The 11,983-nt window shown below is 33.5% G+C and overlaps 2 protein-coding genes across 2 annotated transcripts; one reads left to right on the top strand and one right to left on the bottom strand.

Moving 5' to 3' along the window:
* The first annotated feature begins 4,311 nt into the window (after nucleotides 1-4,311).
* Nucleotides 4,312-5,209, top strand: LOC102608273 (hypothetical protein). The gene is made up of 2 exons (XM_006488985.4): nucleotides 4,312-4,650; nucleotides 4,760-5,209. Exons 1-2 carry the CDS (start codon nucleotides 4,418-4,420, stop codon nucleotides 4,947-4,949), a joined length of 423 nt encoding a protein of 140 aa, XP_006489048.1. The 5' UTR covers nucleotides 4,312-4,417; the 3' UTR covers nucleotides 4,950-5,209.
* Nucleotides 5,210-9,212: 4,003 nt separating this feature from the next.
* LOC102608564 (uncharacterized) lies at nucleotides 9,213-11,904 on the bottom strand. The gene is made up of 3 exons (XM_006488986.4): nucleotides 11,516-11,904; nucleotides 11,305-11,410; nucleotides 9,213-9,483 (listed from the first exon to the last, which is right to left on the bottom strand). Exons 1-3 carry the CDS (start codon nucleotides 11,681-11,683, stop codon nucleotides 9,401-9,403), a joined length of 357 nt encoding a protein of 118 aa, XP_006489049.1. The 5' UTR covers nucleotides 11,684-11,904; the 3' UTR covers nucleotides 9,213-9,400.
* Nucleotides 11,905-11,983: the final 79 nt, after the last annotated feature.

Raw genomic sequence — 11,983 nt, 5'->3', positions numbered from 1 at the left:
TGTCATGCCATCATATATGTTATCGGTTGCCTCTTTTCTTGTTGCCATTGCTTTCCTACATTGATAGTAGATAGCCAGCAAAGGCCAAAAACTTGCAACAGAAAAGTCTTGTGTTGTGTTTTGATAGGTTATCCAGTAATAGCAGTGGGTTGGGAGAAAATAGATCATATTGACTCTCCATCTCCAATATCTCTAAGCATGCGTGCAGGAGTTGGCTTGCAAGATTTTGATAAGATCGATCATAATTCATAAGATCGGTATGCATGATCAAGATAATCAAATGATGAAGAAAATTACTTTAGTATTATTGGAGATAGGCTATTTTGGCTTTGCAGTATTTGTTTAATTAATTAAGGGAAATTTGTAACCTACCCCCAAATAAATTGACGTTTTGCACTCTGCACCCACTAAAATTGACATGTTACACCGTGTCCCCAATTCCGTTAATTTTTAAGTTATTTTAAACAGCTCCGTTTGATTTTTTATCTAATGACAAAAATGCCCCTTTAAGTTTGATTACACAAAAACACCCCTTCTTCTTCTCCATTTCTAACGAGCTTATATGTACATTGTCACCATTTTATTTTTCTCCAAAAAAATCTTATCAGGTTATATAAAATACACAGCTGCCAAAAAAAATTTAACAAACAAATACAAAGAAATCTGAAGATAAAGAATAATTAATAAAAAATAAACAAATTAAAAAGACCACAACACATTCAACGATTACAATTAAATTCAGTCCCTTCCACAACCATTTTCATCACCACTGATTCCTTATCCGCCACCATATTCTTCAACCCAATCAGAAAAATTACCCATAAATCATTAATTGACGCATTTGATTTTGATTACTTGATTTAGGGTTTCAAAATACAAGCCCCTAAATCATAATTCAAAACAACCCAAATAATAACTAATGAAACCCCAAAATCCATAATACTAAGCCTTAAAGGAACTAAGCGGTGGCGGCCAAAGGAAGCAGCTGACGCTCCAGACTGGCGCGGTGGCAATCGCGGTGGTTGATGTTTTATAATAGAGCAAAAGAAGAAAAGAAAATGGAGAAGAAGAAGAAGAGAAGTAATGGAGAAGAAAAAGGAGAAGAAACAGTGAAGAAGATGAAGAAAAAGAAATGGAGAAGAAGAAGAAGATAAGTAATGGAAAAGAAAAATGAGAAGAAACAGAGAAGAAGATGACGAAAAAGAAATGGAGAAGAAGGAGAAGAAACAAAGAAGAAGAAGAAGAAAAAATGGAGAAGACGGAGAAGAAATAAAAAGAAAAAGGAAAGGACGAAATAAAGAGAAGCAAAAAATAAAAAGAGTTTCTATTAAAATTGATTTAAGGCTTTAACTTCCGATTTTAACCCTGTACCGTTAAACTTAACTGAATACATAACGAAATTGGGGGCGCGGTGCAACAAGTCAATTTTATTGAGTACGCGGTGTAAAATATCAATTTATTTAGGGGTAGGTTACAAATTTCCCATTAATTAATTTACAGTACGATGAAGATGTGTCTTTGAATAAATTAAAAGTGAAAAGCTACGCTTTTTATCAAGACCATTAAAAAAATTTATCTTCTAATATATGCGTACAAGTCATTGGCAAATGTCTGTCTTTGATAGGATATGAATTTTTAGCCGGTACTAATACCATATTTAAATTCGATGCTGACTGACCTTTTTGTTAATCTTTCATAAATACGTAATTTGTAGTCATTGAATAAAAATATAAAATTAATTAAATATTAATCGTATATTATTATACATGCACGTCTAATAGAAGATTATACACCTAACTACACAGAGTCAAAACAATCACAAACTCTAATTCCTAACAAATGAAGACATGCCACTTTGTAATTCTGTAGTAAGGCATCAACATCTAATTGAAGTACATATACATAGATTTGAATCCAGTACTGAGTTGACCTGTGCTTAATTCTTCATAATCTTTTTGGACACGTGTATGTATAGTAATATACAGTTAAGATTTAATTAGTTTTATATTTCTATCTAATAACTACCCAATTGTATCTTTCTAAAAGTTTAGTAAAAGGATAAACTCAAATGCTGAATTCATATGCATGTTAGAAAATGTTTGCATCCACACCTGGAATTTTTTGTTTTTTTTCCTTATCTAACTATATACTTGAAAACATAATCCATTTTTTTTAATAATTCATTATAAATTTGAAAGAACCTAATAATCTGTGCAAAAATATTCTTTTCCTCGTCATTTTCTTTTATTGCATTATAATTTAGTGATCTTAATCAATTATAACAAATTTGTCAAAATTATTACCCTTAATAGACATGTGCCATCCAAGAATTTGCTTAGATGGAGGAGTCTAATGGAAAGCATCCCTTTCAAATATGCTTTTGTATTTCTAGGAGATTATTATAATCACTTTGATTTCGATTTGTTTTCTCTAACAACATTAGTCATGCTGAGAGTCGGGGACCATTTCTCTTGACATACACTACTGAATTTTATCATGCTTCATTTTTATATTCTCCATACAAATACTTTTTTATCACATAATTAATCTGATCACTTTAGTTAAAAGATTTCAGTTGGTTCCACGTAGAAGCAGAATCTAAACTTTCTTTTTCTTTTTCTTTTTTTTTTTTGTAAGTAGAAGCAGAATCTAAACTAAATTGAGAATCCAGAGTACAAAATTCCAACATTATTTTCTTAAAGAATGTATGCTTATGCTTCCACATCAAAAGAGATTAATTAACATTTAACCCAGAATTTTATCTCTTACAAATAATATTATTATAAAAAAATCACACAAATTTTAGCAGTCGGTTGAGAAATAAAATGCTTAGATCAAGGAGTTATGTGGATAAGGTACGTACATCAAGTACTTTTATTGGATAGGTTTTGTACAAATATACCCGTATAAGTTCTTTGGATAAAAATTCAAATTAAATTTATAATTGACAATTAATTAACTCTAAGGCTTAATAAATACAAGTTATTTTGAATTAATGAAGCAAGAAATATATAAAAATACGTTACCACAAGCCCGCACATTTTAAGCTATTTTTGACGAGTGGGAATGTCCGTGCAAACTCTGAAGAAGCAAGCAAAAAGTTAAAAATAAGGCCGTGTCTGGCACTCGCTTGAAAGTGCAACTGGGTTTATTCATAACTTCATTACCATTAAATTGGGAAATTGGAAATTCAAGAAATAACGTACACAGTAATCAGAGGAAGAAACAGAAAAAGAAATAAAAAGAAAAAGAAAGAAAAAGAAAAAGAAAAACAGAAAATGGAATGGAAACTAAAAGCAAGGGGGTACGTGGCAGTTAACAATCACTAGAAGTCAAATCGTTCGCTACGCTAATCGTCCTTGTTACTGCTCTTCATAGCTGTGCGGGACCCACCATCACAGTACAATCCTATCGGGGTAATAACGGGAAGACCCCTATAAGTTTACAATTTCTTAATTAATAATAATGTTTTCATTTGTATGAAAGAGGTCCCTTTTCTGATTAAAATGACTTGAAATATCCTTTGTCTTTGACCGCATGCATGGGCATGGGTGGGTATTTTTGAGTTACGCTCCAACTTCTCCATAAAATTAAATCAATCAAACTCGATCCATTCAAAAACAAAAAAAAAAAAAATCTAAAGCAATCTTCATTCATAAAACAAGTGTAATTTTATTTATTGATTTTTCTTGCTATATTGTTTGAGAACTTGAATCAAAATCAATTGATTTAGAATTAGAAAATGAGCGAAGGGAGAGAAAATGAAGTTTGAAAAAAAGAGAGGGCCGAGAGGAAAAGAATGAAAACGAGAGAAGAAAGAGAAAATGATAGGAAAAAAAGAAGAAATTAATCTTAATTTTATTATTTATTTTGACATTAAAAGGTTGTCTAATAAACGTATGAAGTTTGAAAAAAAATAAATGCTATCTAAATCATCTCTTTTTGTTTTCTTTTGTCCTCTCTCTTACAAAATTTTTTTCCATTACTTCTTACGAAATATGAGTAAAATAAACATTTTTTTTAATATTATAGAGGATAAAAATTAGCTAATATTATATAAAATTTAATATAAATTAATTTTAATAATTACTAATTGTAAATACAATATTAATCTTATATAATATAAGTTGTAATCTGAATAATAATTCAATATAATTAAAAATAAAATAAAATGGGAGTCTGGGATCTATTTAAAAAAAAAAGAATCAACTATGCCCTTATTTCAAAAACATAAGAAATAAGGGATCCAGATATTATTAATCCGATTCACAAATAATCTCTCTCTCTCTCTGTCTTCTATTTATTTTGTCAATTTTTCATAAGCCAAAACCAGCCACCATCAACAAAACCATAACTGAGAGATGGAAGAAAAATTATTTCTCTAAAGAAGAAGAAGAAGAAAAATAGAGAATGAGATATGGTGGGGCTAAGTATAGTTTTGGAAAACCAAAAGCATGGTGGTTTTAACAAGAAAAGCCCTCAAGTTATTAACAAAGCCACTATGATTATTAACAACAAGCCTTCATTTTCTTCTGCATCATCATCAGACGCTGCAAATTCTCACTCAACTTTCCCAGTTCCCACTTTTCTTCAGCATTGCTTTCTTTGCAAACAAACCCTTTTGCCTGGCAAAGACATTTACATGTACAAGTAAGTTTTTTTTAGCTTTTAACTTCTCAGATCTTCAAAACCCAGAAGTGCTTTTGCATGCCGTTTGTGTTTCCTGTTAAAGTTTCATTTTTTATGCATGTGTTTGTAGAGGGGATAGAGCTTTTTGTAGCGTGGAGTGCAGGTGCAGGCAAATATTCATGGACGAAGAAGAGAGCTTAAAGAAAGAGAACTGTTCGTTTGCTGCTATGAATCCCAGAAGCACTTCATCTGCTGCTTCTGCTTCTTCTTCCCGCCACCGTAAAGGAACCAGAAACCGAGCTGGTGGCTTCGTCTACTGATATTAAAAGGGAAAAAAAAATGCATCCCAGTTTTACCCTTAGCCTAATTTTGTAATGACAATCTTGTACGCTGTCGTTTTGCTTCTGGATTTGCGGCCATGAAGCCATTTTTAACTTCCTTCTTTCTAAGCCCCACGTATCTATGGGGACTATGGGATCCCCTGGTTTGATTTGCTGTCAGTGTGTGGGTTTTTTTGGCTCAAGGGCATTTCCGGTATTTAAATTATATTAAATGATATTAAACGTGATTAATTAGTTCAGTAATTGAATATTTTAGTTTTATTCTGGATTTTAGTAGTGGGATTTAAGAGTTTAAGGCTCGTGAGAGTTATCGTTTTCTTGGAACAAGCAAAGCGAATGGTGGGGGCTTCTTGTTCTGTTATCAGAACTTGTGAGCATTTTAGTGGAATCGTAAAGGGAATGTCTAGTTCACGCACTGAAGGACAATGGCGAGTGATAATTAAGTGGGGAATATTTCTGTCCTTTTGCAAATTTTTACAATTTTATAAGCAGGGATCTTAAGTTTTGTGTATTATATCAAATGCCTCCCCGATTTGTCTGTTTATTGCTTACCCAAATGAACAAGTGAACAAGGCACAAGGTGGCATTGCGTTGCTGTCTGTCTGCAGCAAATAGAAAGACAGACAGACTGAGTTTTGATGAAATGTATTTACAAAATTGGAAAGGTAGAATGGTAGATGGGGTCTGATTTTGGAAAAAGACAAATTGAACTGACAAGTTACATTTTGCCCTTTTTGTAATTTTCAAACACTTCTAACCCTAATCCCTTTCTTATACAGGAGAGTATCTATGGCTCGTTTGATATCGTGGTGTCCTGGTATGGAAGTTCAAACCATCCATGAAAAAAAATTGATGGGTGCCTAGTGTTTGGTGAGTACCGTACAAATTTTTATCAATAAACGTGGGCCAATTAAGCTGTAAGCGTTGATAACTTTGGTAGCACAATTGCCAAAAAATACCAACACAAAAAGAGCCCAAAAGCTTGTTACCATTTGGTTCTTTTACATGCCACTTCCAAGTAAAATGTGAATATTTTACGGATTTATGGGCTCCTCGTCGCATAGTGATTTAATCTTGTTTAAATTAGGATTAGGGTTGCGATCGAATTGTGTTTATATGATAGTTTGTGCTTTTATACGATGGTTATGGTTTTTGGTTTTTGAGGTGCTGTAACAAATGGAATAATTCCACTACATATTTCAATTTACTTGGTAATTAATAGATGGTAAATATTAATCACCAATTCACCAAATGAAAGTGAATGTCTATCTCACACTTTTAACTATGGTACTACTAAAATTAAACAAAATCACAACAATTAAAAACATGCCTTAAGTGGGTTCCCACTTCCCATGGGCAATGCTAACACTCCTCTTGCAATTATGAAATGTTATTATATCATGATGGTGGCAGGTTAAGAAAAGATGTGCATGATATTGATGATGATGGGATTTGGAATTACTTGCGAGTAATACAAACAAGCAACAGGAAGAAAGTTCCAAGATGCCAGCCCAACAAAGGCAAAAAAGATATGCAGCAGTAATGAGGAAGAAATGGCATGCATTTGTCCAGTAGTAAAATTTTATCCATTTGGTAAAAAGAAGAGAGTAAGCCGGTAAGGGTAGGCACAAAATAGTGAGTTTCTCAAAGCACAAGAAAGAGGTGAAGAATTAGGACAAAAGGATCTTTAACTTTTCTTATGTGCCCATCTCGTGCAATTTTTTCAAAGCTGGAACCCTAGAAAGCACAGCACGTATAAAATATAGAAAAGATTGACCGTACTAAATTGGAATAAATAGGGCTTCCCACTTAAACGTCTTTTATGCTTTGCTATATAGTCCACAAGCCCCTCTCTGGAAAAGGCGCAGTTAGGTCCCTTATTGCTTTTCAGCATTTTTGGGGGAATGAAATGCATTTTTCCACCTGTGTCCAAGAACAATTTCTTTGTTGCCATACATATTCTTTTCTTAATTACAGGACTTGGAATTTTTTACTTGGAATCTAAAATCAAAAGTCGGTTGTAGTTTTTATATTGAGCATCACTGGTTAAAGATCCTATCAGTTGAATCAAATTTTACAGTGTAAACTCGTATGCAGTTTCGTGAGGTATTCACCTACTTTCATCGAATTGATATTATATGTATAATGTATATTTATTCTTTTTTCTCGATTGAGAGGTACATACCATAATATTCCAACAAAAACAAATTTGTACGCCGCTAGTATTCAAAAGTTTTTCGTTGATGTTTTGGCTCCATTCAACTTTCTTTTTTGAGCTGTAATCTACAATAAAATAATTTTCGGTACAACATTTCCTACTCTCAGCTGAAAACCTAAGTTTTGTATCATACCCGTAAATTTTATATTGGCAACACCCAAAGTTTATAGTTAGTTGTTTGAAGCGGAAATTTCACTAAGCCACGTGTCATAAGAATAAGCTTCTTCTAGAATTGGGGTTGAATAGAAATTTAGATTAGATGGTCTATAATTCACCTGATCCTGTTGTGTAGTTTGAAAAATAAGGTCTAAAAGCATGCTCAGGCGTTGATGTGGCCTAAATAAGTTATTGTTGCAATCTTCACTTGGCTTGAATAGTCACAAACGCTATGATATTGCACACTAGAAAAATTCTTAGAAACGATTGGAGAGGTCACAACGGTCTCACTTAAAACCCAGATTCCTTAAACTCTTATCGCCTTTGTGACAGAACTTTTCTAAACATGTACAATACCACATGATTGGTCCACTCTTGGTCTTCGAATGTTCCCCTTGGAAATAGTTCTGATAACACCATTTATTGATTGATGAGCGAAGCAGATATACAATTAAAATAAAATTGAGAAATAAATATCACATAGGAGATAAAAGTTTACGTAATTCAGTTTTTAGCATACGTCCACATGAGAAGATGGGAGGAAATATTTTACTAATTGTGTAGAGTTTACAAGTATTGTAATAATTTTATCTCACAACCCAGAACCCCAATACACCCAAACTCTCAAATTAAGAATTTAAAGCTCTCAAAATATTTTCTCAATTGATGCTTCTTCCACACTTTATTTGATGATTTCTCCATGCACTTAACTCACCTATTTATAGGGCAAGCCAAGCCTAAAATGTCCATTTTAGTTGGCTTTAAAATAATAATTTATTATATTTTTATCAAAATTGGTGTGCATTAAAATAATAATTTATTTGTAGAAATCAAATTATTTTAATAAAATAATTTGTTTTGTTAAAATTGGTTGATGATATTTTATTGCCACCATTTTACTATATTTAGACTATAATAAAAGGTGTTGTCGCTGAATGCCCCGAATAACTAGTCTGACTAAATTTCACATTTGCTTCGCAAGTTTTTCATTGGGCAATATCTGGTGCAAACCCTGAGAACCATGTAACACATCCCGGACTTGAGCTTTATGGGCTGAATTGGGTTATTGGGCCTAATATCGTTTTTTATGTAGAAACATTAGTACATATAAAATGGAGGATAGGATATTAGTGAAAATTTAAGGGGTCAGCAATGGAAAATATAAAATAACTTCAGGTTCTACAATCAAAACTTGGCAGTTGTATCAGACAACTACTAATATTTACAATAAACTAACTATTAGGATTAATTTACAACCTCCACTCAATTATTCTTTAATTTAGGGAGGAATTGAGTCCCCATATTTCAATATGGGTACTCAAACCGGCAGCTCACCGCTCGGCCACCTATTGTGTTTGGACTTTTATAACAACTGAAATATCCCGCAAGGAAGGCTGACTAGAGTAAAATGGCGTCTGGTTTTTCCTTGGCTTTAAACTGACAACGTCCCATCAACTGCTTCTGGTACCTATAGCCATCACAAGTTCCCCAAACCCCCCGAAAGTAATTTGTATTTAAGTGAAGCGTAGCAGCAGAGATTCGTTGAATTCAACAAAGCCTGTTGAACCTTGCCAAAGTACTTTTGTTTCTTCTGCGATCGATATAACCAAAACACTTTGATTGGCTTTTGTCTCTCATTTCTACAGTGTTTGAAACAAGTGCTAAACAGCATAAGTTTCTTGTGTTTTAAAACGTTAACGTACGGGTATGGTAAAACTTACCATATTCTCAGCTACAAACAGAAGCAATGGTAATTTTACCAGGCATAAGATGGCTAAAAGAAGTTCAAGACTTCAAAATGATCCACGAAGTTCAACTTACAAATAAGAAAATCGCAGAAATTACCATGTGATACACAAGGAAAACTATTAACTAAAAACTGCAGTGCACATCCATTTTGAAGTATCAAACCAGTTCCAAGCGAATTCAAATATACAACTTAGGCTCAAGAATCTCCATGTAAAGATTTCAATTACTACATACAGACAATATTTATAGCATTTGGAACGTAAACTCATCATCCGAACCACAATCCACCATCTTTCTCGACATTAGGCTAACCGGATTTGAATAGCAAAACTGCTTTCTGATCCAAATAGAAATAAACAAAGTGGTTTGTTTCGTGAGTCACATATGAACCTGTAAAGAAAACAGATTAAAGAAATCTCAGTACAACCCTTATCATTGGAGTGTTAAGATAAAAAGAATTTCTGTTCTTGCGAAAGGAGTGTGCCTTACTAGAAACAACACTGAGGGAGGAGGATTAAGCAAGTCTAAAGTTATGAATCACCCAGATGAATCAAGCTAAAAAGAGGTGTGAATGCCTCCAAACTCAAAATTAATTAGAATCAAACGCCATAAATAGTGCACATAGGACAGCAAACAGAATCATATGTCAGTAATTTTCCATAAGTCTGGCAGCTGAACATTGGCAATTGAGGGTTGCAGGATACTCATTGCACAAGCTTGAACAAAGCAAGGTGAAGCACTATACATCTGGACACATTATGCCAGGATAAATCTAACCTAATTTTTTTTTTCCCCCCAAAATTCACCTAAAGTATTATTCTGTCTAAATGGAAGTGGAGGGAATGATGGGTCCAAACTAAACAGTAGTTACTTTTACTACCTTTACAAATGTTTTATTAGCTCAGCAATTCATTTAAATACAGTTTCACAACGGCAATTAAATAATCCCTCTAAGGAATGTACCCCTTAACATTCATAGCTTATGAAACAAGGAAAAATAAAAGAATAATAGTTAGATCAGTAAAAATACGTCCAATTGAGGAATAATGACATTTGGATACACTCAACCTACCCTAAGTTAGGTTCAGCGGCAAAAGCAGGTGACAAATTATAGGCCAAACTGTCTTGTGGACTTGGACTATTCCAACCTAATCCATTTTTTCAAATCACATGAGATAAAATAATTTTCCATTCAATAACAAATTATTTTTCCAATTCTTTGTAGGCAAAAGCTTTTACATGTGTAACTCTATTAAATATTCATAATTGTGCTTTTCTTATAGATGTAAGAAATTTAACTTTCATGGGTGTAAGCAACTCTAAACTGGAAGCAGATTAAATTCAAGCCAGTCAGAACGCCAACTATGAATATAGCCTCAAGAAACAACTCCGTGCTTGTTTTCCAGAAGTAACAAGCACATCTCTAACTTGTGGTTACAACAGAAATGTGATGCCTGAGAAACATGTTTCCCAAGAAAACTGCCCAATAAACTTTTGTTGGTACTTTAGAAAATAGATGAAAGCCTAAACTAATTGTAATCCTTAAGAGAATCAAGTTGAACTAACCCAAAAGCAGTTTAATGAGCCCATTAACTATGTTGGAGGGTTATGAATTCCAGTACATTCATCTGTGCCGACATAACAAGTATATCACAGGTTCTTAACTTCCATGTAAAGAACAGACCCAGAGCAGGCACAATTCTCAATTAACATAGACTTCATCCAAAGTTAGAATTCTACTAGTCAAGAACACATATGGATCTTACAACTGTCAGCCATGAAAGGAAAATCATTTGCACAGCCAACCTTTAGGAGTAATTGAGAAATTAAAAAATTCGAATTATCGGATTCATATCGTGCCATATGGATCAAGCTGTTAATTAGCCTCACAATCAACTAAACTAAATAGCCTAAAATCCCCATCATGACTACACAACACCTTGATTCATCCCAAAAATCCCCAAGATCTCATCAAACCTAATTGTCATACATCTACACATACAAGGTCATAAATTTTACTTCACCCAATCAACCAATGCATAAAAATACAAGCAAAATGCATAAAGTTAGCCTAGATCTATCCCGTTTTAACTATAGTATATAAAGCTAAATTAACAAATATAACATCAAATCTGAACAAATTGGAGACTAAAGACAGAACCCATGAAATAGAAAGGAATTAGGAAAAAAAATGGAAGTAAATGGGGTTACCAAAATTGCTACCGACAATACAGTGCCAAGTAGGTCCATGCTTCTTATCAAAATCCTTCTTTATCCTCTCAGCTACATCTTTCTCTACACTGTTCTTCTCAAATGCCTACTCAAAAACATCAAAATCAAAACAGCCAAAAGAATAAAATACCCAAAATGAAAAATCAAAATCAAGTAACTGAAATTCAAGCTTTAAGGAAATGAAGCTAACTGCAATAGCAATATCAACAGCCTCCTTTTGCAGGTCCTCTTTCATGTCGGCGCTCTTAATAATGATTCGTTTTCCAGATTGGGACACTGCCACAGTCGGTTTCCGGTCGTCGGAGTTGGGTTTCACGACCAGAGCTCCAGTGACGCTCTTCTTAGTTTCTTCACTCATGGTGTTTGTTGTTTTGTCTCAATGAAATTTTTTTCAGTTTTTATTTGTGTTATGCTTTTGCTAATAAAGAGCTGAGCAATACGCAACAGGAGGGACGTCTCTCTCTATGATTCTATGAGTCTATCAATTATCAAAGATTCAAAGGTCTTGTCGTCTTTTTTATTTCTTCCTTTCTTTTACTGTTTGGTCACTGCTTGTGCTTCTGCGAGGGATACCAGTCTTTACTGTTTACTTTTCCGTACGTCGTCGTTTCTTCTGTAGCTAGAAACTTCTTTTCTACCCCTTCGCCCCTCGTAAACT

Source organism: Citrus sinensis, chromosome 1, assembly GCF_022201045.2.
Source record: "Citrus sinensis cultivar Valencia sweet orange chromosome 1, DVS_A1.0, whole genome shotgun sequence".
In the NCBI taxonomy this organism is placed as follows: Eukaryota; Viridiplantae; Streptophyta; class Magnoliopsida; order Sapindales; family Rutaceae; genus Citrus; species Citrus sinensis.
Note: the sequence above shows the minus strand (reverse complement) of the source record. Positions and strands in the feature narration are given on the sequence as shown.

What these genes read in the sequence shown, in the direction of transcription:
- LOC102608564 (XM_006488986.4), bottom strand. Translation starts at nt 11,683, where the DNA reads ATGAGTGAAGAAACTAAGAAGAGCGTCACTGGAGCTCTGGTCGTGAAA. An exon ending in CTGTTGATATTGCTATTGCA is followed by an intron (nt 11,411 to 11,515) that starts GTTAGCTTCATT and finishes GTTTTTGAGTAG; the next exon opens with GCATTTGAGAAGAACAGTGT. An exon ending in TATTGTCGGTAGCAATTTTG is followed by an intron (nt 9,484 to 11,304) that starts GTAACCCCATTT and finishes TTTTCTTTACAG; the next exon opens with GTTCATATGTGACTCACGAA.
- LOC102608273 (XM_006488985.4), top strand. Translation starts at nt 4,418, where the DNA reads ATGGTGGGGCTAAGTATAGTTTTGGAAAACCAAAAGCATGGTGGTTTT. An exon ending in AAAGACATTTACATGTACAA is followed by an intron (nt 4,651 to 4,759) that starts GTAAGTTTTTTT and finishes ATGTGTTTGTAG; the next exon opens with AGGGGATAGAGCTTTTTGTA.